This window comes from Panthera onca, chromosome E3 (genome assembly GCF_046562875.1).
Source record: "Panthera onca isolate mPanOnc1 chromosome E3, mPanOnc1 haplotype 2, whole genome shotgun sequence".
Classification (NCBI taxonomy): Eukaryota; Metazoa; Chordata; class Mammalia; order Carnivora; family Felidae; genus Panthera; species Panthera onca.
The window spans coordinates 18,348,995-18,376,087 of NC_138354.1; the positions used below are offsets into that span (position 1 = coordinate 18,348,995).

The window sequence follows — 27,093 nt, forward strand, 5'->3', positions numbered from 1 at the left end:
CTCATCCTGTTACTATGTGGCCTTAGGCAAGTTACTTGGGCATTGGAGCCTCAGCCTTGTCATCTGCAAAGAGACACAGTATTGACTCCACAGCGTTGTGAGGCTGGAAGGAGGCCATGGGTATGAAGCCCTTGGCAGTGCTTGGCTCACAGAGTGCCTCAGTACATGTTAACCATTGTTATTCTAGAGCTTGGAATTCAGAATCAGAATCAGGTTGGGTTTCACTCACAAGGTCACATGGATACAGCTGGGTCCTAGACGTAGCTTCGGCTGAATCCTGAGCAGAGCCACCAGGTCGAGGGGTCTGTGAAGTGCTCCTGGCTTTCAGGACTGAGTAAGGGCTCTGCTCTCTGTTCTCTGGGGCTGCCTCTCCACTCCTCTGCATCACTCAGGGTTGGGGGAGTGGGGGTGCTGCTTCCAGACATAGGACTGGACTGAAACTCGGTATCTATTGCTTCTCTGGGGCACTTCCTTACGGCACGTATATCCTCAGATATTACCAAATGCCTGCTATGTGCCAGGCAGTGTGCTAGCTGCTAGGGCAGTGCAAAGATAGATATGATTTGGACCCCTCCCTCAAAGATCTTATAACCTAAGGGGATAATACATGTGTGACTATGCCACTTACCCAGCTGGTAACTATTTCTTGATCACCTACCATGTGTATGTTGTATAACAGGCCCAGAGCGTGGCCTCCAGACATGCTGATGAGATGCATGGGTGGATGGAGCTGGTTACTTGGCTGGTTGTCAGGAAATGTTCCACACAGCAGGAGATCTGGCCAAGGACTTGCTGAATGGAATTTACTAACGGAGAGGGTGTGCGAAGATATGGTCCTCAGGTTCATTTGAGAGGACTTGAGGTCATTAGTCTGGCTGTATGTGAGGGTTCTTGTAGAGCCTTGAGTGGAAAGTTCAAATGGCTATAGGGTCCAAGAAAGAACAGGAAATGCATGGAAGCTGGGTGCTTACTCTTCTGTTGTCTTTACACATGAATGCCTCTTGGCTTACGATCCATTTGTGCACTTTTGATAGAGACACAAGAACCCATTACAGGAAAAACAGTGCAGCTGGTACTCGGGCTCAGAGACAGAGTGTACTTGGGGGTGGAGAGTGAAGCCCAGGGGCACAGTCCTATCTGAAAGGGGAACCCACTTCTCAGTCTGAATCACTTGCTTAGTCTAAGAACATAAGCCAACAGTTTCCAGCTCTGCCGACGCATCAAACGCTAGAAATCTGGTTGTTACTGTTTTTTAAATGAAATTTCCCAGTTTTAAGGTAAATAGCAACTCGAATTTTGGAAAGAAATTGCCCACCAGTTGAAATACGCTTTCAAATTGTAACTACCAGTCTGTAACTTCTAGTCCGGGAACCAAGAGATCAGGTTAGAAGGATGGGCTGAAGCCAAGTTTTAAGTGGCCTTGAATGCTGTGCTAAAGCGTTTTGATTTGAGCTTACAGACGGTTTTAGTGTTTGACCAAGAAAGTTCTTGGGACAGGGGCGTGGCTTGATGCAAGACCTTGGGGACCGGTGGGGTGTAGAGTGACCTATGAAATAAGAAGGAAGCATTCTGGATGTAAGGTGACTGCAGTAAGGCGCGTTTGCGACAATGAAGTTGAAAGATGGTGGCAGTGGGACTGGAAGGACAGAATGGACAATAAAAAGATGAAGTCTAAAAGGAGAGGATGCGGGCAGCGGAGGGGAGTGGCAGGAGAAAAGATGGCTCCAATGTGACCCACGTCTGCCTGAAGAAAGGGAAGGGCGGGCCAGGTCGGGCGCAGCTTGCTGAGATTACAGAAACCAGCCCGACGCTCCGCTCCACCGCGGAAGGGGTCGGGAGCGCAAGGGCCTAACCAGCACCGCGCAGTGCGGCTCCGCTCCGGGCCCGTCGAGCGCCTGGAACAAGCCGGTTTATGAAACAGGCCGTACAAGCGAGTCGCCTACGAAACGGGGATGATGCCTCCGGCTTCTCCGGGCGGCTGTGGGGATTGTGGAGAAGGCGGACGGGCCGGCACTCGGGAGGGGCGGAATGAGCGGAGGCTTTCTTACCCCGGGCTCTGCAAGGTTCGAGGTCCCTCGGGGGACCAAGCTGCCGGCCCTTCCAGGAGAACCGCCCGCCCGCCTCGTGCCTCCCCCGACCGGCCACCCGGCGGCCGCGTTCAGAGCCGCCGCCTCCCCTCCCGGCCCGGTGCGCCCCTGGGCTTGCGGCATCCGGCCCTCCCCGGCCCAGCGCGCGCGGCGGTCCTTTCCGGAACTCTCGGGGCAGGAGCGCCCGTCGGGGGTCCCCTCTCCGCCCCGAGGCCCCGGCCGAGCGCCGCGAGCCCGGAGCCGGCCTGTGGGATTCCCGGAGTCCGGCCGCGGCCGGAAGTGCGCTTTCCTCCCGCCCCCGGCGGGGCCGCTCTAGCAGCCCCGGGCGCCGGCGTCTCAGTGGGAATAACCCCTTCGGCCCCAGCCGGCCAAAGCCGCGTCTGGCGGCATCCGTCCCCTTCTGCCTGCGAAGCGCTGAGTTGTCTTGTGTTCTCCCCGACAACGGTTGGAGGATTCTCGTGCCCCTATCAAGAGGACAGCGCCCAGCTCGCTGGGTTCATGTGCCCTGGGCGAAGGTGCTGAGCCACCTCGGACAGGTTATTGAACCTCTCTGAGCCTCGGCTTTCCTATCTGTAAAAAAGCACCGTAACTACCTCAAAGGTTTGCTGTAAGGATTCAGTGAACATGTAAACGACCTAGGAGAGGGCCATTCGCATAACAAGTGCTCAGTAAATGCTAGTTGTCATTGTTTCGATTTTTACTACTACCTTTGGAAAACGGACAGGTATTAAGAGGGTCAGTTTTGTGGCATGAGAATGAAGAACATGATAGAAATGATACTAAGAGCTACTATTTATTGAGGGCCTTCTTTGTGCTAGGTTCCTTATACACCTATCTCTATAGCCTTAGGGCAATTCTGTGAAAGCAGTACTATTATTCCCATTTTATGGATGAAATTAGGAAATGGGTGGATGTCAGCGTCACATTTGAACTCAAGGCCCTTCTGACTCCAGAGTGCATGCCTTTCTTCTCCACACTGCAGCTCTGATTTTGGAAACTTTTTCTGGGAATTCTGAACTAAACCATCAAAGCCAATAGTGCTGTCAGACATGGATATCCCATTAGTCCAGAGCTGAGGAGGCTGTGCAAAACCACCTAACTCCTGCAACAGGCTGAAAATAATGAACAGTGCTGGGGTGCCTGAGTGGCTCAGTTGGTTGAGCATCTGACTTCGGCTCAGGTCATAATCTTGCAGTCCGTGAGTTCAAGCCCTGCGTCGGGCTGTGGGCTGACAGCTCGGAGCCTGGAGCCTGCTTCAAATTCTGTGTCTCCCTCTCTCTCTGCCCCTCCCCTGCTCATGCTCTGTCTCTCTCACTCCCAAAAAATGAATAAATGTTTAAAAAAATAAAAAATAATAATAATAATGAACAGTGCTGCCCCAGTATAGACGCTATCCTTGCTTAAAGAAAAGGATCTTGTGACCTTCCAAAGAAGCAAGTTGCAGGCATCCAAAGAAAGGCACTGAGTGTATGTACAAATTTTTTTAAATTTAACTTATTTTTTTATATTTTTAGTCATCTCTACACCCAACTTGGGGCTTGAACTCACAATCCCAAGATCAGGAGTTGCATGCTCTTCTGACTGAGCCAACCAAGTGCCCCTATTTTTTTAAGGATAAAACAAAACCATGTTTTCAGGTGCAAAAACAATTACCAAAGAGCCCAACCTTTGACACAACCTGTGGAAACCTCAGTGGCCAGTCAGACCGGCCATTTCTTCCTGCTTCCGCTCTCAGGGTCCCTCTGGGCAGTTTCTAGTGGGCTCCAGCATTTAGTACTAAAGGTCTTTTGAGTTGGTGGAACCCTGGAGAATACAGTTAGGCTGTCCTTGTCTTTCATTCCCTAGGGATTTAGCAACTCTGACAGTCATGCAGGAAGGCAGCCCGGGGGTGGGGGTGGGGTGGGGTGCAGGCATGGAAGCTCTGAGGAAAAGGGCTGGCCGGCCACGGGAGATGAGGAACCAGAGAGTTTCTCACCTCCAGGCCCTTGGCCACGCTGCTCCCTCTACCTGGTTTAAGCTTTGAGCAGGCAGGACATTGTGCATCTTGTATTCTGCACCCTAGAAATGCCAAGAAAGCTTCGAGTTTTCCCAGAGTCATTCTGCAAGTTAGTGGTTTAGTCACAACAGGGCACCGGGTGTCTCACATAACAAACCCAAGGGCAGAATGTGGACTATGGGGCCACCCTGGTCTGATGACCATACACGCTTCCTCCAGTCTTACAACACAGGGTAGATGATTTTTAATCAGATTTCTTTTATGTTTTTCTTTTTCACTTCTTTCTATATTAAAAAAAAATTTTTTTTTGAGAGAGAGACAGAGCACGATTTGGGCAGGGGCAGAGAGACAGAGACAGAGTGGGAGACACAGAATCCAAACTAGGCTCCCAGGCTCCAAGCTGTCAGCACAGAGCCCAACACGTGGCTCGCACTCACGAACCATGAGATCATGACCTGAGCCGAAGTCGATGCTTAATCAACTGAGCCACCCAGGCGCCTCAACTTCTTTTTGTATTCTGAAAAAAAAAAATCATATGGTATAAAAAGACAAAAAGGAAAACAGGCTGTCCTCCTGCCTCTGCTTGTCCCCAGCCCCTTCCATCATCCCCTGAGCACTGTGACCAGTTTCTTGTGCGTCTTTCTAAAGATAGTCTATGCATATGCAAGTGTCTCCTTTCAGAAAAACACAAATATGGGGCGCCTGGGTGGTTCCGTTGATTAAGCATCTGACACTTGATCTTGGCCTCTTGATCTTGGCTCGGGTCATGATCTCAGGGTTCATGGACTCGAGTCCAGCATCAGGCTCTGCACTGGCAGAGCAGAGCCTGCTTGGGATTCTATCTCTCTCTCTCTGTCTCTCTCTCTGTCCCTTCCCCACTCACACTGTCTCTGTCTCTTTCAAACTAAATAAATATACGTAATAAAAATCACAAATATGACAACACGTTGTAGTCACTTGCTTTTCCCCCTGCTTCTTTCATATAACAACATATCTTGGAGAATGTCTCATGTCAGTTTGTACATATCTGCCTCATTTTTTTTCCCCCACGGCTGCTGAGTATTTCATTATATGGATATGCCATAATTTATTTAGTCAACTTCCCTGTTAGTGGACATGTAGGTTATGTTCAGTCTTTTGTGATGGAAACAACACTTTGCTGAATATCACTGTGCACACCATGCCTGTAGGATCTAGAAGTAGACTTGTCAGGTCAAAGGGTGTACGCATTCTGAATTTTGATCAGGGTTGCCAAATTTTCCTTTTCCCAAAGAGGCAGTGCAGATATATGCTCTTACTAATAATGTTTGAGAGTGCCTCTTTCTGCCACATAGTCCATAAGCAAACTATATTTGCAAGCCTCTTAGGTTAAAAAAAGTATTTCATGGTTGTTTGTATTTGCATTATGAGATTTCTTTTGTAACAAACACTGGTAAGAGGGAATTGAAACCTACCACTGGAGGTGTAAAAATTTTTTAAAGTTTATTTATTTATTTTGATAGAGCGAGTAGAGGAGGGACAGAGAAAGAGGGAGAGAGAGAGAGAATCCCCAAGCAGGCTCCGCACTGTCAGCACAGAGCCCAATGTGGGGTTCAAACTCACAAACCATGAGATCGTGACTTGAGCCAAAGTTGGACACTTAATCGACTGAGCGACCCAGGTGCCCTGGAGGTGTAAAATTTTTAAAAAGCACTGTGCACCTTGAATTAATCCTCATCTCCTGATCTGACTTGGAGAAGGAAAAAGAAAATTTGCCAATGAACGCTTTAAGCCACGTGACCCATTGGAGAAAAGACACAAAATCTGGAGACAAATGAAGTCTTAGTTTTCAAAACAAGAGAAACATACTAATAATACAAACCAAAGGCCAGAAAACTTGATGTTTAACTCAACGGGAATCTTAAATCAGACCATTAAACAGATGATTGGTAAGGCGAGGGGAAGAATAAGGGTCTGGAGTCCTAAGGACTGCATTAAATCACAGCTCTTACTAGCAGGGTGACCATGGGCAAGTTATTTCATGTATCTCTGAACTTCTATTTCATCAGCATAAAGTCGAGGGAGAAATAGCCACCGGCGGAGTTATTGCAAAAAGTTTAAAATAACTCACATCAAATGCTTGACACGAGAGATATTCATTAAAATGGAAGGAAGAAGGTCAAATCCAAGCCCTGTGGGGCTACAGGCCCTAGACCCCTGAGCAAAAGGAAGATCACCTGGACACAGAACAGCTGGAAGCAGGCAGAGCTTGATCGCCCCTGTAAAAAGCAGGCTTGTCCAAACCTAGTGGTCAGATCTCAAGGGTGAAAAACCAAACAAACGGCAAAACCTCCACGTATTATTCCCCTTACGATAATGTGAAACAGAGCCATCTTCTTGCCAGTTGTGTATTTCTAGGGCCACGGGGTTTCATTCTTTGTGAATGCCCTCTGGAGCTGGCTAGGAGAAGATAATATTGTGTATCTACCAACCCCCTAAAGCCAAAAGATACATGTCGTAGGTAATCCCTTTACTGGGATTGCTTAAAGTGGGATGTGTGATTTATAGCCGTGCCTTTAATTTTTTTAATGTTTATTCTTTTTTTGGGGGGGGGGGAGGGTAGAGACAGAGCAGGATCAGGGGAGGGGAGAGAGAGAGGGAGACATAGAATCTGAAGCAGGCTCCAGGCTCTGAACTGTCAGCACAGAGCCGGACTCGGGGCTGGAACTTACAAACTGCGAGATCATGACCTGAGCTACCCAGGCGCCCCGTTAACAGTGGCTTTAAAAGCTGGACTGGCTGAATTTATGAACTTTGCACAGCCATGAAATATCTCCTACACCACTGGGGCTTGGTTTCCTCATCTGTCTCTGTGTTGGACTGGATTCAGAATTAGGGGATGGGGTTGAAGATATGGTCCTCTGCATCGCAAAATGTCATTTTGATGAGGACTCACAGAACTTTCTCCTAAGCCTCACATGGACTATGTACCCATATGCTTGGATCTCTAGAAAACTCAGCAAATCTGTAACACTTGTAGCAATAGCCTTATGTCATGTGTTTTCTTACCCACCTGGATTCATGTCATCATTCTCTCCTTTATACTCCCTTTGGCTTTGTTTGTTTGTTTGTTTTTTGTCTTGTTAATGACATTTACTACTTCCGCTACTATCAGTGATCATAGCCAATGTTGAGCAGCTGTGAGTCTTTTTTTTTTAAGTTTTTTTTTTTTAAGGTTTTTGTTCTGTTTTTTAGAGAGAGAGTGCAGGAGGGGCAGAGTGAGGAGACAGAATCCTAAGCAGACTCCTCATTGCCAGTATGGAGCCTGAGGGGGAGCTCGAACTCACAAACCATGAGATCATGACCTGAGCCAAAATCAAGAGTCAGAGGCTTAACCAACTGACTGAGCCATCCAGGCACCCCAGGGGCTGTGCGTCTTACTAGATGCCAGGCACCTGTCATAGAATATGTGGCTATCTATAAATGCCTCAGGTCCTTTTCAAAACCAAACAAGGTATAAATAAAGAAACAAACACAACTGCCAGATCCCCTCATCTCCTTTATGGTAGCCACTTAAAAATGTCTTTTTAAATTTTAATTAAACTGGGTTTCACGCCCCACATGGAGCCCAACACGGGCTTGAAGTTATGACCCTGAGATCAGGACCCAAGTTGTGATCAGATGCGCTTAAGGGCGCCTGGGAGGCTGGGTTGGTTAAGTGTCTGACTCTTGATACTGGCTTAGGTCATGATCTCACTGGTGATGGGATCGATCCCCGTGTGGGATCAAGACCCACGTTGGGCTCTGTGCTGACAGCGTGGAGTCTGCTTGGGATTCTCTCTCCCTCTCTCTCTCTCAAAATAAATAAATATAAACTAAAAAAAAAAAATCACCCAGGTGCCCCAAAGGTATCTTTTTAATATCTGAGGCCGTATATATTAGAGAAAGGCTGTCCATCTTTGACTTCATGGTCCTCTTTATGGACCTTTATTTGTAAATGAACAAATCTACAAAGCAAAACAAAACCTCTTAGTAATCAGAAGCCATTATTCAAGTGTTAATAACCTTAAAAAACTCACACCCTAGGAGCCTGTGAGGAAAGCAGGGAAGGCTAGAAGGCCACAGAGAACTGCAGTCCCAGAATAGTCTTGCCTCCTTTACACAGTGAAAACAAGAATAGGGACTGAGTGCTCCCTCAGGCCGGGCTCTGGTCTAAGGCTTGTCATGTGTTAATGCGTTAATCCTCACACCCACCCTATTATGTAGGAATTGTTTTCTATGGTTATAAGGTTACTAGGTTCACAGACAATGGAAATTTTCTAGATTTCATTTATATGGATTTCAGCAAGGCATGGAATCAAATCTCTTCTCACATCCTTGAGACAAGATAGATATAGTCTGGAAATCCTGCATTTGGAGTCACAACTAATTACAAGATTATGCACCACCAAAGCCAGGGAAATGCTCATAGATTTGACCCACTGTTTCTTTTTCTGGGACTGTCTTTTAAGAAAATGATCGAAATTTCGGAGATATACTCTCAGAGATGTTCACCAAATTTTATTTGTAAGAGCAAAAACTAAAGGCAGTGTAAATATTCAACAACAGGGCAATGACTCAGAAAAATATGGTGTATCTAGCAGGAATCATACAAACAGCCATTAAATTTTTTTTTTAAATTTTTGAACGTTTATTCATTTTTGAGAGACAGAGAGAGACAGAGCGTGAGAGGGGGAGGGACAGAGAGAGAGAGGGACACAGAATCTGAGAATCTGAAGCAGGCTCCAGGCAGGCTCTGAGCTGTCAGCACAGAGCCCGACACGGGGCCCAAACTCATAGACTGTGAGATCATGACCTGAGCCGAAGTCAGATGCTTAACCGACTAAGCTGCCCAGGCACCCCTAGACAGCCATTAAAATTTTGGCTGGGAAGACATTAAAGCACCAAAAACATAGAACTAAGTTTTTAAAAAAAGCTTAGAAAAAATATATAGGAAGGAAATACAGCAAGGGGCAAAAATAATTGAACTGGGAGCAGATGAAAAATGAGTAATTTCGCTTTTTAATATGTTAATTAGTATGGTTATGTTATTTTTTATTTTATTATTTTTTTAAAAGTAGGCTCCTTGCCCAATGTGAGGCTCGAACTCATGACACTGAGATCAAGAGTTGCATGCTCTACTGACTGAGCCAGCCAGGCGCCCCTACTTACATTATTTTTGTTAAAAATTTTTATTTAATGTTTATTCATTTTTGAGCGAGAGAAAGAGAGACAGAGCATGAGCAGGGAAGGGGCAGAGAGAGGGGGAGACACAGAATCCGAAGCAGGCTCCAGGCTCTGAGCTGTAAGCACAGAGCCTGATGCGGGGCTCGAACCCAAGAACCATGAGATCATGACCTGAACCAAAGTCAGACGCTCAACCGACTGAGCCACCCAGGTGCCCTTATATTATTTTTCTAGTACAAAAAAAAAAAAAAAAAAAAAAAGTATTTAAGCCAAAGGTGAAAGCTAAAGCTAACTACTGGGGGAAAAAATGAACAGTCAGTATGTGCACACACTTCATTCAATCTTCACACTCTTTGGAGCGGTTGTTTCCCTATTTTACAGCTGAGGAAACAGAGATTCGGAGAAGGTCCGGTGATTAGAACAAGGTCTCACAGTTGAATGTGGCAGAAACGAGAATTGAAACAAAGTCTGACTGGCTTTCGAGTTCGTCGACTTTCACTACCAGGTTTCTCACCATATGGGACAGCTGCCAATCTATGGTACCTTCGGGTGATTTACGGATGGGTGCCCCCTCGGGACAGACGGACTGCTGAAATTTTCCTTCTTTGGGCAGGCAGCCTCTACAACATGGCCTTTGGCTTTTGGATGAAGCCAGGGTTGAAATGCGATCATACCTGTCCCCGTCCGGCGCCTTTGTGTACAACGTAACCTGTACCAGCGCCCGGGGCAGCATGCAAGGTGGTGCCCAGGTGCTGGGACAGCCCCGGGAGAAAGGTGGCCCTCCCTGTTCTCCTTCAGGCCCTTTGATTCCACCCAGGGGAGAGTCTCATCTTGGTACTAGGCCTTTATCCCCTCTCAGCTCTCTCTGTGCCTCCGCCTCTGGCACTTTCTCACATACACACAAAAGGAACCCCTTAGGGGCATCAGTTAAGTCTCTGTGGCTCAGGTCATGGTCCCGCAGTTTGTGAGTCCGAGCCCCACACCCGGCTCTGTGCTGACAGTTTAGATCCTCGACCCTGCTTTGGATTCTGTGTCTCCCCCTCTCTCTCTGCCCCTCCCCCCCTCAAAAATAAATAAACCTTACAAAATAAAACAGAAACAATGCAAAAACTGAGTCCCTTAGACCCAAAGTCCTCACCTAATTATGCAACAATATATCAATGGTATTTATTAACATAATTTAATATTGATTGAATTTTGTACTGTAAAATTCACATAACATTTATAATTTCAACCATTTTGAGGTATGCAATTCAGTGACATCTAGTACATTCACACTGATGTGCAACCATCACCTCTATCTAGTTCCAGAACATTCTCATCACCGCAAAGGAAATATTGTACCCATTAAGGTGCCACTCCCCAATCCTCCTTCCCCCCACTCCTGGCAACCATTAATCTGCTTTGTGTCTCCATGGATTCACCTGTTCTGGATACTTCATAGAAATGGAATCATAAAATATGCAGCCTTGTGTATCTAGTTCCTTTCACTTAGCATAATGTTTTCAAGATTCTTCCGTGTTGTAGGACATATCAGTAATTTATCCCTTTGTATGGCTTAATTCATTGTATGAATAGACACCACATTTTGTTTATCTGTTGGACACTTGGGTTGTTTCCACTTTTTGGCTATTATGAATAGTGTTGCTATGAGCATTTGTATATAAGTTTTGATGTGGACCTATGTTTTCATTTCTCTTGGGTACAGACGTGGAATTGCTGATAGTTCTATGTTTAACTTTTTGCGGACCACTAAATTGTTTTCCACAGTGGCTGTGCCATTTTCCGTTCCCACTGGCAGTATATGAGGGTTCAATTGCTCCACCTCCTCACCAACACCGGTTACTCTCAGGTTTCTAGAAAATATTATTATTATGACTGTTCTTGTGGGTGCGAAGTAGGATCTCATTGTGGTTTTGATTTGCATTTCCCTCATAGCCAGTGATGTTGAGCATCTGTTCATGCGCTTGTTGGCCATCTGTAGATCTTCTCTGGAGAATGTGCAAGTTATTTGCCCATTTTTTAATCGAGTTGTTTGTCTTTATTGTTGAGTTGTTACAGTTCTTTATATATGCTGGATATAAGTCCCTTATCAGATATATGGTTTGCTAACGTTTCCTCTCCCATTCTGTTGTTGTCTTCACTTTCTTGATAGTTTCCTTTAATGTACAATATGTTTAAATTTTGATGAAGTCCAATTTACCTATTTTTTCTTTTGTCGCTTGTATTTTTGGTGTCATATCAAGAAACCATTGTCAAATCCAAAGTCATGAAGATTTACCCCTAAGTTTTCTTCTAAAAGTTTTCCAGTGTTAGGTCTTTGAACCATTTGGAGTTACTTTTGCATTGCATTCATTTTTACACTTACGATTTATAAGGAGCAATTTCCTAGTCATCACACTGACATTGAGTTTCCTTCTCAGATATTTTTCTTTCAGTGAAGGAAAATGCACTGAACAGAGGAAAAATATCAAATAAATAACAGTGCAGGGGGTACCCGGATGTGGCCAAGACGGCGGGTAAAACATAGGAATCCCTGCAGTCAGATTGTGACAGAAGGTGAGGGAGGTTCTCTAGGAGACACTGTAGTTCGGGAAGGAAGGGGTAGGATTTAGCTGGATTTTGAAAAAGGGAAGCCCCAGACCTGGAGTCAGAAAATCCAAGACCTACAGATCCCAAGTTCTCACAGTTGCTCTGTGACCGGAACATGTTAACTGACCTGTCTGAAGTCCGAATGTTCCCTTATGAGTAAAAAAAAAAAAAAAAAAAAAAAGGATGAGAATAACTGCCTTGTATCAAGAGAAACAAATTCTTTAATGTGAATGAGAGTACACGTTATAAAACAGTCAATGGGGGTGGATATCAGGGCCGAGACTCACGTTGGCTGGCATTTGAACAGGACCCTGATGACAGGTGAGACTTGCCCGTGTGGAGAGAGAAGGGGAAGCATTCTAGAGAAGGCTGGGGTGGAGCCTATGACCCAGTGTGTCGGTGGGATCACATTAGAGGGCTCTGAGAAAGGAGGCAGAAAGGCTGGTTTCAGACGGGACCCAACGCTCTGGGGGTTTGGGGCTTCATTTTTCCAGCCACAAGTCTAGGTTCCCTAGGGTGTGGCAATGGTGCAATCAGGCTTCAAGTGTTTGAGAGCTTAGTGATTTAAGTGTTGTAACCTTGTGTGACAATATAATCCTCTCCTCCATCTGTCTTCAATCTCCTTTCCCATGCTTAGGCTACAGTAGAGCATCTGTTCCAAGGGTGCTGGAGACCTCTCTGGAAGGTTAGCCCACGTGTCACATATGGGTAGGAAATCATTTGAATTTGATTTAACGTGACTTGGATCAGGACAAACCTGAAAAGGAAATCAACGTGTTGTTTTAACCCCACGATCTCCATTCCAACCTCATACTCAATATTTACCGTTTAAAAAGTGATTTTGAGGGGGGTCTGGCTGGCTCAGTCAAAAGAGTGTGCAACTCTTGATCTCAGGGTCAAGCCCCATGTTGGGTATAGAGATTACTTAAAATAAATAAATAAACTTAAAAAAATAAAAATGCATCCTTAAACAAAATAATATATATTCTGCAAGAATTATTATTATAATAAATAAACAAATAAATAGTAAAAAGTGATTTTTAAAAATTGGAAATCATCAAACAGAACCAAGAATCCAAAGGTAAGCCTTCCTCTTACCCCAGATCCTCAGTCCTCCTGCCCAGAAACCACTATCGTTTATAGGCACATATGTATCCTCCTCAAATAGTCAAACATACACAAAAGCATTTCAGAGAGTAATACCCTTACCATTGAGAACATTTGATCGTGTCATTTTGCAGATGAGATAACTGAGGCCCAGAATTGTGATGACTAGAGCTATTTCAGCTCATACCTTCATGCAGATACTTGGTAACAAAACTGTATACATATATTTATGTGCTTTTATTTTTTATTTATTTAAAAAATTTTTTTAAGCAGGCCCCGTGCCTAACACGGGGCTTGAACTCACAACCCTGAGATCAAGAGTAGCATGCTCTACCGACTGAGCTAGCCAGGTGCCCATATTTACTTTTATTTGCATTTAAATTATATATATCTACATTTACTTACCCAACTATATATGTGGTTTCCTATAGCTTAATCAAAGTTATTGTCAAAATATAAAAATCTATTGGGGCACCTGGGTGGCTCAGTTGGTTAAGTGTCCAACTTTAGCTCAGGTCATTATCTCGAGGTCTGTGGGTTTTGAGCCCCGTGTTGTCTGTGCTCCAGCTCAGAGCCTGGAGCCTGCTTCAGATTCTGTGTCTCCCTCTCTCTCTGCCCCTTCCCCACTCACACTCTGCCTCTCTCTCTCTCAAAAATAAATAAACATTAAAAAACATAAACAAAAATAAAAATATAAAAGTTCTTAATTTTCAAAAATTAAAAAAAACAAACAAAGCCCGCTATCGATCACGAGGCCGGAGGAGAGGCATTCTGAGGGTGAACAAAGCGATGCTTTTCAGAAGAACTGTGGGGGACCAGGTGGGTGGGAAGAAGCCAGGGGGACAGGAGGCTGGAGAACCTGTCAGAAGTCACTGTGGTAATTCAGGGATGAGAACCAGGGGGTGACAGTGGCCTGGGGCAGGGGGGACAGAAGAAGTGGGCAGAGTCAGCGGGGGTGCCGTATGCCTGAGGACCTACTGAGGAACGGGGTTCGCAGGACGGCCCTTCAGGCCTTGGGGAGCAGATGACTAGGTATCGCGTAGAGAAATGGAGCTGGTGAATCTGGACGACTGTGATGTGGACAGGTCTGGCAGGCAAATGGAGAGAAAGAACAAGCCTGCAATGACAGGAACAGGGCTAGCCACTGACACGAATGATTTTTGGTCCTGACCACGTTGAGCTGGAGATTTTTGAGGAGGAGAACGTAAGGGAAGGTTGTGGCTCTGAGCCTTAGGGACAAGGTGGTTAGGAGGCACCAGGAGGGTAGGACTTGATGGGAGCGGCCTTAGGGAGCCGCTGTAGGTTCTTGAGCAGAGGATTGACGGATCCTGGCATCTCAGAGGTAGAAGGGATCTCCTAGCCCTGGGACCCTGCTCTTGTTCCACATTTGAGTTCCACACTCATAAAAAAGCAGCCCCCAGCACGCCCTGTGGGCGCGCACATCTCCAGGGAAGAAGCATTTCCTGCTGGCATCTGCCGGAGCCTCCCCTGCCGTCCTACTGAGCAGCCTTCTCAGCTCCACACTCTCAGCCTGAGGGCGGCCCCCTTCGTACAGCAGATGGTTGGAGCCTCTGCTCAAGGCCCCGGGTCGTCCCAAGTTACACACTCCCTGTGTCTCTCAGGACACAGTTTCCAGGCTCCTGATTCTCCTTCCTGCCGGGCAGAGGGCTGTGCGCTCTGACGAGAAAGAAGGAGGCAGCCCTGGCTAGAGTTGATCACCTCTGAATTCTTGTATCATCTCATTTACCCCTCCCGTCCCTTTGGGAACCAAGGCCCATCTTTCTAAGGAAGAAGCCAAATCCCTAAGAGACAAAGTGATTGCCCAAGACCACAATGAGCGGTGAGGACAGAGCAGGGTGGGGACCAGGGTCCGCCTCTAGGACCTCACTGTTCTCACAGCAACTTGGACCTTGGGATACAAGGGCGTGCGTTCAGGGGCCATGTGGAAGGCTACTGAGCCCTGACCGAGAACAACGTGGCGGTGGGCTGTCCATGAAAGGCAAAGGGGGGTGGGTATCATCCTCCTCTTTCTAGGAGTTCCCCTGCCAGGAGGGTCTCCTTTCGGGCCGCTGTGCCAGCTGCCCGTAAGTAACAGGACAGCATACTGTCACCTACAGTCAGAGCACCTTTTGCTTTCCTAGGAGCAGGACAAGCAAACTGTTGCTGGAGGAGGACGGCTTGGACTGACCAGGTGTGCTCCACCCTGCAGATTCCTCTCTTCAGCTCCTGGAGCAAGATGAGGGAGAGGACAGCAGGGCTGATTGGTTCCAGACACACCTGAGCCATTCGGAGAGTTGTGGTTAGGGGCCATGTGACCCTAGAGTCAGCATGCTTAGGTGCGAAACCAGCTCTGTCCCTCGTAAGCTATGTGCAAGTGATTTCCTCTATCCTTGGGCTGATAATGCTGGTTTCATGAGTTGTGAAGTTTCATGGAGCCCTTGGGATAGGTCTGGCGTGCAGTAAATACTCAATGAACGTAACTACTCAGAGGACATCATCCTTGGATTTATTACTCTAAACCTGGCGGACATAGACCAGGGGGTACAGAATCAGTACCTACGGTCAAATGGGTGTTGGAGCATCCACAATGGATGATCACTGATAAACTGAGACCACCTCTCAGCTTCATGGTTGGAGTCACAATAGGAGCCACAGGGACTGACAAACTAGAAAGCCCGTGGCCTTGTAAGGAAGGAAGCTACTGCCCAGCCAGTTGCTGTCATGTGAAAATTTGGGTCTTGTTGCCATATCTTTGGATTTTCCAAAGAAGTGGGAAATTTGGATTTGTATATGAAATGTACTGATTTTTAAACTTGTTGGGTTTTTTTAAGTCATGTATTTATTTTGAGAGACAGAGCAATTGGTGAGGAGCACAGAAAGAGGGAGAGGGAGAGGGAGAGGGAGAGGGAGAGAGAGGGAGAGGGAGGGAGGGAGGGAGGGAGAGAGGGAGAGAGGGAGAGAGGGAGAGAGAGAGAGAGAGAGAGAGAGAATCCCGAGCAGGCTCCACACCATCAGTGCAGACAGAGACTGACGCAGTGGCTGGAACCCATGAATCGCGAGATCATGACCTGAGCCGAAGTCAAGAGTCGGATGCTCAACCGACTGAGCCACCCAGGTGTCCCTAAAAGTACTAATTTCTAAAAGTGGCAATTAATTTGGTTTAAAAACCGCACACATAACAAAAAGGGTGTAGGCCAATTTAAACTCTTCTGTGAGCCTCCAGGGCACGGCTTTCCCATAAACTCACCGCCCCCCCCAGGCCAGGTCAGGCTTCTGCAGCCCTTGGAGGGGAGGAGACGGTAGTGACGGTTGGATCTGCCCCGCAAGCCACTCAGATCCCAAATCCTCCTCTTCTGCACCTGTCTCAGAGCACGGGTGTCTGAACTATGAATGAGATTGTGCAGCCAGAGCCCAGCTTTGCCCAACTTTGCCACATCTGACCCAGAAACAGCTGGAAGAGATGGGAGGATGACCATCCCACGTGTCGTGTGAATTGAGCACCTAGTACATGCCTGTCACTGTTCCAGGAGTTGGAGAGACAGCAGTGAGTCCAAGAGGCCAGCCCCTCCCCTGGAGGCACGGACATTAAGGTGCGTGCGCACAGGAGGGAGGCACAAGTACAGACAGACGCAAACATGCAAATGTTCTGTCAGGGGTGATGCGTGCTGTGCTGCGAGAAACAGAGCAGGGAAAGGGAGACCAGGAGGGGCGAAGGCCCTGAGGTGAGAGTGAGGTGTCTGTCAAAGGTGATGGGAGCCAGAGATAAGATGCAGACATGCCTGAACGGAAGGTGCGTGAAGGAGTCAGCGCTGAGAAGTGAGCAGGGGCAGGGCCCAGTGGGGCTCTCTCTCCTGGTGACCACATTCTCTGAACCCCAGATGTAGGCCCAGAGGAGCTGCCGTCCTCTTTAGTGATTTCTGACATACAGTTTGTTCCCGTGCTCGCTCCCTCACATCCCTGGGCAGATAACCCTGTTCACACTCTCCTGTGAATCTTTTGTGTCTATAACATGCACACTATCAGACGTCTTCTTGAGGGTGGAAAGCCCGATTCTTGTTCGGCTCTGAGATCTCTCCACCTCTATGTTCCCCACAATACAAACGTGTGCAAGTGAAATAATGACCTGATCTTAAGCATGTTACCGCACTTCTCACATCTTAGTTTCTTTTGCTACAAAATGGGAATAATCATGGACTGTGGTGAGGAGGGAGGAGATGAAGCCTTTAAAACCTGGGAGCCCAGGTAACCTGGGCCTTGGGAGGCCACTAATGTTCTCAGGTTTTTAAAGGTCTCTCTAGCTATGAGCTATGAAAGGCCCTCCTTGGTCTGGGAATCCCCATTGACTTCCCTCCTGCCACCAGGGCAGCTAAGGGGGAAAGAAGCATGCTAGAAATCCCTCCTGGCTGCGCTTGTCCTTTCAGCCCAAATTCTTGTTGCCATGACTTATGATTTCATTTAAGCCATTTTTAGTCTGTAGGATGTTCCCTCCCACACCACAACCCAGGCTCATCTGAGCCCCATCCTTGGGTCTGAGTCCCAACAAAGGCAGGCCCAGGGGACAAGCAGCCACCAAATCCAAGATAGGGCTTTCTGGGAGTGGCTGGCAGAGTCCCTTGGAGATGGAGAGTGGCCAGCAATCCGGAGACCCCCACTGGCATCTGGGTTCCCCCGAGATTCTCCCGCTAGAGACAGAGAGAGGGGCGTCGCCTCGGCCACCTCCCCGCTCCCCGTCCTCTTTTTTTTTTCCCAGGCTGCGGGAGGCGAAGGGTTAAATCCCATAGAGCTGATGCTCTGACTCCAGGCTAGAGGGGCCCGGGAAGCTGGGGTCACTTCCTGCTCCGTCCCAGTCACCCTGAACTGGTCCCCGGGTCCTCAGCCTGGGATCACCCCTTGAGAAGGACCCCAGAGTCCTCGGCGTCCAGCCCGCCCCCCGAGGCAGGGCATTCAAGGGGTTAAGTCCCCTGGGGCTGGATTCTGCCTTCCGGCCTTCCCCAGACCCCAGAGCCGTGAGTTGGGGACGCCTGGGTTCCTGGGGGGTGGCCCGGAGGGCCCGGGACGGCCGCCGGGAACAATGGGGCGCGGGAGGCGGGGGCGCGCGGGCCTGCGCCCCCTCCCCGCCCCGGGCGCCGGTGGGGTGGGGGCCGGGCCGGGGCCGCGAGGGGCCGAGGATTCTGGGAAGAGCGCGAGGGTCTGGCTGTGGGGGAGGGGAGGGAGGGCGTGAGCATTCTGGGAAGAGGGAATTGGGCCGCCGGCGGGCCGGGGCGCCGCGGAGCGCCGGAATCCTGGGGGCCCCGCGGGCAGGGGAGGCCGGGATGCCGGTCTCCGGCCCGGGAGCCGGAACAGGGTCGTGGGTACCGGCCCGAGCAGAAGTCCAGGGTCCGGGCTGGTGCGGGCGTTGGGGTGGGGGGGTGCCGGGGCCAGGGCGGCTGCATTCCCGCAGCTGCCTCCATGTCAGGGTCACCCTGGGCCGCTCTCCGCACCTCTGTGAGGCAGCCTCCTGCTTCTCTCCTTCCCTCTCTCCTTCCCTCCGCAGCTTGGCTGGAGCGGGGTCCAAGGCCGGTGCCCTGGGGTCTGGGCCTGGGTGGGCTCTCAGCACTTCTTGTCTCCCTTGGTGTTCCCACTTTCCTACTCCATGGCGGCCTTGGCTTTAACCCTTTCCCTTCTGCTCTGGACAGCTGAGCTTGAATTTCTCGGGACATTCAAGGTACATGAGCTCTTACCTGTCCTAGGCGAGCACAGCAGGCCTCTTCAGAATAGGCAGCCCCCAGCTCAGCGGAGGCTCCCTGCCTCCACCACTCCAAAGACACTTACAGATGGGGGAGGGGGCATCCTCATAGCCTACGTTGCTGCAGAGATGAAGAAATTAATTTACTTCCCAAAATCTAACTCCCATCCCTCCTGCTGCTGTTTGGCAGGGTCCGGCTAGCTCCTGCTTCACTTTGGTTGTCTCCCAGCCGCCTCCTCATGAGTCTTTGCCGCGTCTTCTTGCACCACTGCCCCCATACATGCAGTGCCCATCCCACACAGCCACTCAAAGCCCCGGGCCTCCCCAGGGACTCTGTTCAGGCTCTAAACATTGTGGGAACCTAGAATTTAGCTCCCGTGGCCTTATGCCCTCATCCTGGAATCCTATCACCCTTTTTGGAGTGATAGCTACCTATGTTTTCCCTGGAGGCCACTCTGGACTCCTGTTCCTTTGCTGCCATCCCCTTGCAAATTGACCTTTAAAGGCATTAGGCCACCCAGGTTTTCCAGGAACAGGGGCATCTTATTCATCTCACCTTCATTCATTCAACAAAACTTAGCAAGCACCTCTTTATGTGTCAGGCACCGTCCTAGGCATGGGATACGGCACCAACAAAACAGAGCAAATGAAAGAGAAGAAGGGGTGCCAGGATGGGCGTGATAATGGCAGGCTTCGGTGGGGAGTACTGTTTTGAGATCACAGGTACAGACTGTCAGGCCTAGTCACTGGATTCAGCAAGTCACGGAAACCTCTTGGTCCTGGGAATTGCTCTATCTCATGGCCAGCAGGTTCTGTCTGAGCTGTCTTCACCATCTCCTGCCAGCAGCCCACATTTATGAGTTTCACGTGACTCCCAAGGTCATCTCCCTCTCGGAGGCCAGGGCAAGCCAGACACAGAACCTTGCATTTCTGGTCTTAGTGCTGCCACTTCCCAGTCTGTGACCTTGGAGAAATCTCCCTGCGTGTTGATTTCCTGATCTGTAAAATGGACAACCTGATTCCTGGGGCCCCTAGCAGGCGTGTGGGGAGGATTGGGAGAGATAACAAGGACACCACAGACACCGTGTCAGCTGCTGGGCACCCTCCACACACCTGTCCCTTCTCCCTTTGCCTTTCCACTTCCCTCTCAAGGTCATTCCTGCTGAAGCCCCCGATGGCTTTTAACTGCCACCACCGCCCCCCACCCCTCCTCCCCACCCCGGCTGCTCTCCCCCTCCCCGGCTGCTTGACTTTCTTTCTGTGTGGATAACAGATAACGGGAAAATGCCCCAGTGCTTTTGGAGAGCCCCTGTCCCCTCAGGGAAATCTGATTGCCTTTTTTTTTTTTTTTTTTTTTTTAACTCTTCAAGTGTTGTGTTCCAGGCACTGTCAGTTCTCTGGGCTCATAAGGAAAGTTTATTGGTCCCAATTAGCAGCCCCATTAAGGAGGAAAATTAGAGTCTTAATGAGCTTCCTCTGATTAGCAAAATAACAGGTTTCCCAGCCTCTGGGCATCAGAGGGGTTGGGTGAGAGCCTCCTTCCCCTGTGGGTGTCAGATACTTCTCTAGCCCCCAGTCTGGGTTCAAAGGGTAATGGCTGATGAGCTTTTAATTACACTCTTAAACTCACCTACTGGCTTAGTTGTGCGCTGAAGATCTGGAGCAGGAGTCAGGCCTGCAGGAGTAGGGGGCCCACGGTGAGAACTGAGAACGTGAGAACGGACGCCCAGAAAAATGGGGAGGTGGGAAGCTGAAGTTCACACAAGGAGTAATAAGGCCTGGGGCCGGCGGGTGAAGGAGTGGGGACTTGGGGAGTAAAGAAAAGCAGATGAACTCCATTGTGTGTTCCTCTCTCCACCCCCACCCCCACCCCTGCCCCCACCAGGGTCCCTGGAACACTGGGCAGTCCTGAGCTCTGGGATGGAGCCTGAGGCGGCGCTGTGGGGCCCAGATCTGCAGGGTCCTGAACAGAGCCCCAACGATGCTCACAGAGGTGAGGGGCACAAGAAGGGACTGCGGTCCTGACAAGACAGCGGCCCCAGTTCAGGGAGGGGCCCAGACTCTGGGGGAAACCCAGGGGAGGGAAGAGAGACCCGACCCCGCGTTCTGAAAGGAGATGGGGGCTGGAGACTCCCTTTCTCTCTGTAGGTGCCGAGAGTGGGAACGAAGAGGAGAGCCCTCAGCAGGAAAGTTCTGGGGAGGAGATCATCCTGGGAGATCCAGCTCAGAGTCCAGAATTCAAGGACCCATCAGAGATGCCCCTGGAGAGACCCTCCCAGGATCCCGCAGTCCCCGGGGACCCCCCGACCCCACCGGGTCACCCCAACCCTTTGGACCACCAGACCCCCCTGGACCCCCCCGCCCCCGAGGTAGTCCCTACCCCGTCTGACTGGACCAAGGCCTGTGAGGCCAGCTGGCAGTGGGGGACTCTGACCACGTGGAACAGTCCCCCGGTGGTCCCGGCCAACGAGCCCAGCCTGCGGGAGCTGGTGCAGGGTCGCCCCTCCGGGGCCGAGAAGCCCTACATCTGCAACGAGTGCGGCAAGAGCTTCAGCCAGTGGTCCAAGCTGCTGCGCCACCAGCGCATCCACACGGGCGAGCGGCCCAACACCTGCTCGGAGTGCGGCAAGAGCTTCACACAGAGCTCGCACCTGGTGCAGCACCAGCGCACGCACACGGGCGAGAAGCCCTACAAGTGCCCCGACTGCGGCAAGTGCTTCAGCTGGAGCTCCAACCTGGTGCAGCACCAGCGCACGCACACGGGCGAGAAGCCCTACAAGTGCACGGAGTGCGAGAAGGCCTTCACCCAGAGCACCAACCTCATCAAGCACCAGCGCTCGCACACGGGCGAGAAGCCGTACAAGTGCGGAGAGTGCCGGCGGGCCTTCTACCGCAGCTCGGACCTCATTCAGCACCAGGCCACGCACACGGGCGAGAAGCCCTACAAGTGCCCCGAGTGCGGCAAGCGCTTCGGCCAGAACCACAACCTCCTCAAGCACCAGAAGATCCACGCCGGCGAGAAGCCCTACCGCTGCACCGAGTGCGGCAAGAGCTTCATCCAGAGCTCGGAGCTGACCCAGCACCAGCGCACGCACACCGGCGAGAAGCCCTACGAGTGCCTGGAGTGCGGCAAGAGCTTCGGCCACAGCTCCACCCTCATCAAGCACCAGCGGACTCACCTGCGCGAGGACCCCTTCAAGTGCCCGGTGTGCGGCAAGACCTTCACGCTGAGCGCCACGCTGCTGCGGCACCAGCGCACGCACACGGGCGAGCGGCCCTACAAGTGCCCCGAGTGCGGCAAGAGCTTCAGCGTCAGCTCCAATCTCATCAACCACCAGCGCATCCACCGCGGCGAACGGCCCTACATCTGCGCCGACTGCGGCAAGAGCTTCATCATGAGCTCCACCCTCATCCGCCACCAGCGCATCCACACGGGCGAGAAGCCCTACAAGTGCTCCGACTGCGGCAAGAGCTTCATCCGCAGCTCCCACCTCATCCAGCACCGACGCACGCACACGGGCGAGAAGCCCTACAAGTGCCCCGAGTGCGGCAAGAGCTTCAGCCAGAGCTCCAACCTCATCACCCATGTCCGCACCCACATGGATGAGAACCTGTTCGTGTGCTCCGACTGCGGGAAGGCCTTCCTGGAGGCGCACGAGCTGGAGCAGCATCGGGTGGTTCACGAGAGGGGCAAGACCCCAGCCCGGAGAGCTCAGGGCGACACCCTGCTGGGGTTGGGCGACCCTGCCCTGCTGACGCCACCCCCCGGAGCCAAACCACACAAGTGTCTTGTCTGCGGAAAGGGATTCAACGACGAGGGCATTTTCATGCAGCATCAGCGCATCCATATTGGAGAAAACCCCTACAAAAATTCAGATGGCCTCATCGCACACCCAGCCCCCAAGGCGCCTCAGTTCCGACCCCCCAGGCTCCCTTTCGGAGGGAATTCCTATCCAGGTGCTGCCGAGGGCAGAGCCGAACCCCCAGGACAGCCCTTTAAAATGCCTGAAGGGCAGGAGAGCTTTGGCCAAAGGCTGGGCCTGCTCTCCTCCAAGTCCTACATTTGTTCCCACTGTGGAGAAAGTTTTCTGGATCGGGCTGTGCTCCTCCAACATCAGCTCACCCATGGCAATGAAAAGCCCTTTCTCTTTCCTGATTATAGGATTGGTCTAGGGGAAGGGGCAGGGCCCAGTCCCTTCCTAAGTGGAAAGCCCTTTAAATGCCCTGAATGCAAAAAAAGCTTTGGCCTCAGCTCTGAGCTGCTGCTGCACCAGAAAGTGCATGCAGGTGGAAAACCCCAGAAGAGTCCAGAGCTGGGGAAGAGCTCTTCTGTCCTCCTGGAGCACCTCAGGAGCCCCCTGGGGGCCAGGCCCTACAGCTGCTCAGATTGTGGGGCCTCCTTTCTCGATCGCCTGGCGCTCGTCCGGCACCAGGAGACCCACACCCAAGAAAAGTCCCCCACCCCCGAGGAGCCCCTTCCAGAGCCAGCCACCCTGCCCACAAGCCAGGAAGATGAGGGAGAGGCCCCCACCCCCACAGGGAGCAGCAGCCATGGGGATGGGGAAAACCCCAAGACCCTCTCGGAAGAAAAGCCCTATTTGTGCCCTGAGTGTGGAGACGGCTTCGCAGAAGTCGCGGCCCTCCTCCTCCATAGGAGCTGCCACCCAGGGGTCACCTTGTGAAATGAGTCTGGAGACCAGGGGCCTCTCTCTCCTGAGAGGAACACTGGCTCTCCCCAGAAGTTATGTGGGGAAAGGAGGAAAACCCTATCAGATTGTAGAGAAACGGAGCATAAAGAACCCTGGGTATAAATAGTGCTTTTACATCAGTAATGAGAAACCCTATAAAATTGTTGGTGGGAACCACTTATAAGAGGCAGTAGAGAAAAACTGTTGGGTTAGAAACCCTATAAATATGTAGGAAAAAAAAAAAGCCCTTTAAGTCTGTAGCAGAAAAACCCTATAAACCATAGTGGATAAAAGCCCTATTAATTGTAGGAAGAGGTCCTAATATGTCTCTAGACAACCCTATAAAACTGTTATCAAAATCCTTGTGAAACTATAGGGTCGGGGAAGTGCAGGGAATCCAATGGCATTGACTCGAGAGGAATGACCCTCAGAAGGTGTAGAAGAGCCTCCCATGAACTTGTTCCACAGTGTTCTCTCCCCCTGGAGTACGGGAGGGAGCCTCTCTCACCAGAAGACTTGGACAGTGACACTGAGGAAAACGCTCAGCTGGGGACTAGTGTGGGGAGAGGCGAAAAATAAGTGATGCGGAGCCCCCAGACCCTCAGAGAAGAAACGACCCAAGAAACTAGGAAGAGAAAGTCCAGCTCGCCGCACTGGGGGTTCCTTGGGATATGAGGCCAATCTTAGGTGATTGTGTGTTAGAGGAAGAGGCCCATGGAATTCCTCATCGGGAAGAATCAAAAAATGGGGAAGGAAAAAAAAGTGATGGCGAGCCTTTTTAAAGGCTGAAATTTGGGGTGCATAGAAACTTTAAGAATACTGGGAAGCCACCGCAAAAATTGGGGGGCAGGAGGGAGATTTCTGTTCGTGCTTTGAGGAAAGCAAACCAAGGTGAAGCTGTGGATGGAACCCAGCCAGTTCGGGGCTGCCCAGTCCTCTCTGTTTCCGGGAGCTTGTTAAACTACAAGTGCAAGCAGATCCCAGCTCAGGCCGCCAGGGCTCCCCCCAGCCAGGCAGGATGGGGAACTTCTAGTCTGAGAGGCCTCCGGGGCTGGAGGGTCCCTCCTGCCCATTCTCAGGTCTCACTGTCAGGAGGTTTCTCCTGAAATCTAACTGCCACCAGGTCTCACTTCCTCGAATTCTGTCCTTAGTGGAGAGGGGGAACCGCTGCTAGTCGACCTCCAAAGAATAAAGCCCTTCAGAGACTCAAGGCCTGTGTGTGGTTAAATCCTCCCTAGACGTCTCTCCTCCAAGTCAGTGAGAGTCATGTGTGGGTTCTCTGTGGCAACGAGGGACAGCAAGTCGACGGAATAGAGCGCTCATCACCCAGCAACCTGCTTTTAAACCTCACTTATTCATCTGAGCTGCTCGCGAGGCTGCTGGTGGGATGAGCCAGCCTGCACATAGTGGTGGGGGTCCAAACACCCTCCCAGACTGGGCCATGGGTCCCTGAAGAGCATACGGAGGCCTGGCCACCTTCCTCCCCCTGGTACTTGGAGCTCTCTGAAGTCGTGACGCCCCGGCCTGATCGTGGTCTTGGATGGGGACAGATCCCACCCACTTGGCTCCTCTCCTCCTCAGCCAGCAACCTTCGGAGGGAAATGGGAGGATGAGAAACACATTCCCTGGCCCGACCCATCTCCTGTCTTCACACACCACACAGTTCCACTCTTTCATTAACGCCGCCAGACCCGCTAATGTGACTGTGTGTGGCAGGGGAGAGAGACTGCTGCCCTATAAAATGGTTGAGTGAAAACTCTTCAAACATCTGTAACAAGAACCCCACAGCGTCACCCTGGAGACCCTTAAGGAAAGCGAGGACTCTGTCCAGTGCTGGGTCTAAAAGAAGTGCCCACTGACCCACGCTGGTACCACTAATGCACTGTGGTCCTGGAGTCAGAACTGAGATGCCGGGTGAGGGGGCCCTTCAGGAGTCGCATCCCTGGAGAGGGCAACTGGACTCCTCAAAGCTGTGGAAGAGACCTCTAATTCCATTACCCAAAAGCTCAAAAGGTGAAAGCCCTTCACCCTTCATCTCTCCTGCCCCCAAAGGGATGACCTTGAATTCAAAGGATCAAAATCTAGAACACTGCAAGAGGAAAAACCCAGGCCTGCTGGGGAGAAGGAAAAGGCAGGTCTTGGATGATTGTGGGGAGACCCTTATGCCATTTGTGTAAAGCCCCACCCCACCCAAGTGCCAGGTCAGAAAGCACTACTGAGAGGGGAGAAGGAGCCTGCCTGCCGAATCTCTACTGACAGAAGCGTCAACAAAGGGGGTGTCCCTATGAGACTGAGGAAGAGGAGACCATTCTCCAAGTCAAAGATTTTTTGTTAAGGTGATAGTAGAAAGAAACTTCAGTTGTAGAGACAAACCCCTTGTAAAGCTAGAAGCAGCGCCCCTCGAAAACAGGTCTGAGGAATCTGTCTCCAGGAGAGTCCTGGAGAGCAGCCTTTGGGGCTCAGGGGCCGGTCCCGGGGGGGAGGGGAGGTGGTCAGTATGGTCAAAGGCCAACTGTAGGCCTATTGAGGACTAGGGTGTAGCACACGTAGTAGGATGCTCGCATGTTGTAGGGATGGGTGAGGGCCAGCGGTCTTGGCTCCGGTACTGAATGGATGATGTGGACACGATTAGGTGGGGTCTGGGGTTTCGTAGCAGGAAAGGGGCAGAATCAGAGACCTCTGGGGGGTGACCTGTTCTCTCTTGCCCACCTCCCCAAACGCCTTTACCCAGGTGCTTCCCTCCCAGAGCGAGCTACATCTTAGGAGGAACTAAGCAGGGAGCTGGCTTGGGGAGGTGGCAGTGTCCAGAGTCTCTCTGACCAGAGTAGGCAAAGGTCCAGGGGTCGGTCGTGGCACTTGCCCACCAGAACTTAGTCCGGAAGGCGTGGTGTCCCCAAACCCTTCTGTCCAGCTCCACGCAGGCCTGACTTCAGAAGTGCCCTGGGGGAGGAGCCCAACAGACAGGGTCACAGAGTCACTGGTGAAAGCAAGGGGGGAGAGGGGACATCGATCTGAGCTTAGGGTACAACTTGGAACTGCTATGGCTACGGAGGTCACATGGGAACTCAACAGAAGCAGGAATGAATCCTGAATGGTGGGGAAACTTGAAGCCATCACGACCAAGAGGTGGGATCCCATGACACCCGCTCCTCAGGTGAGCAGCCCCCAGACTCTTTTGCCCCCATTAGGGAAGCCCCACTCACCTGACTTGTCTCCATGGAGTGAAGAGAGGCCCCACTTTTGAGTGTTGTGTGTCAATAACAGTGTTGTGTCACCGGTGGTCATGTTGATTAGTTGAAGAGAATAAAGGGAATAAGATTTCCCGGGTGTTTTCTGTCTTCCCTTTCGAGCCTGGAAAGAGCTGAAGGAGCCTGTCCTCTCCCAGAGCCCGGGTCCGTTTGTAACCTCAAAAGCTCAGCCCAGCCCAGGCCACCCTTGCACCCTTCATTCAGATGCCCTCAAATCCCTATCTGGTGCTTGCAGATAGGAGCCTGAGGGTTTGTGGATTTCAAAAATCCATATCCTTGGGAGAAAGGGGGAGAAATGTGCTGAAATGGTGGCAGAGCCAAGCAGGTCTTGGTGCCTGGCTTTGGCACCAGCATGACATGCTGACTCCTGGGTGGCTGCCTGGTGCGTCCGGCACTGGTGGGCTCCCATCCAGCCATGCAGCCCCAGGGGGGCCTCTCTGACCAT

The 27,093-nt window shown here is 50.8% G+C and overlaps 1 protein-coding gene across 4 annotated transcripts; it reads left to right on the plus strand.

Moving 5' to 3' along the window:
- On the plus strand, positions 1-26,722 carry ZNF629 (zinc finger protein 629). Of its 4 annotated transcripts, none has more exons than XM_060649002.3 (3): positions 1-334; positions 20,598-20,705; positions 20,861-26,722. In XM_060649002.3, exons 2-3 carry the CDS (start codon positions 20,633-20,635, stop codon positions 23,392-23,394), a joined length of 2,607 nt encoding a protein of 868 aa, XP_060504985.1. In that variant the 5' UTR covers positions 1-334; positions 20,598-20,632; the 3' UTR covers positions 23,395-26,722. The 4 variants fall into 4 exon arrangements, with proteins under 4 accessions (XP_060504985.1, XP_060504986.1, XP_060504983.1 ...); XM_060649000.3 differs by lacking the exon at positions 1-334 and adding an exon at positions 17,766-17,993; XM_060649001.3 differs by lacking the exon at positions 1-334 and adding an exon at positions 18,023-18,691.
- The last annotated feature ends 371 nt before the right edge of the window (positions 26,723-27,093 follow it).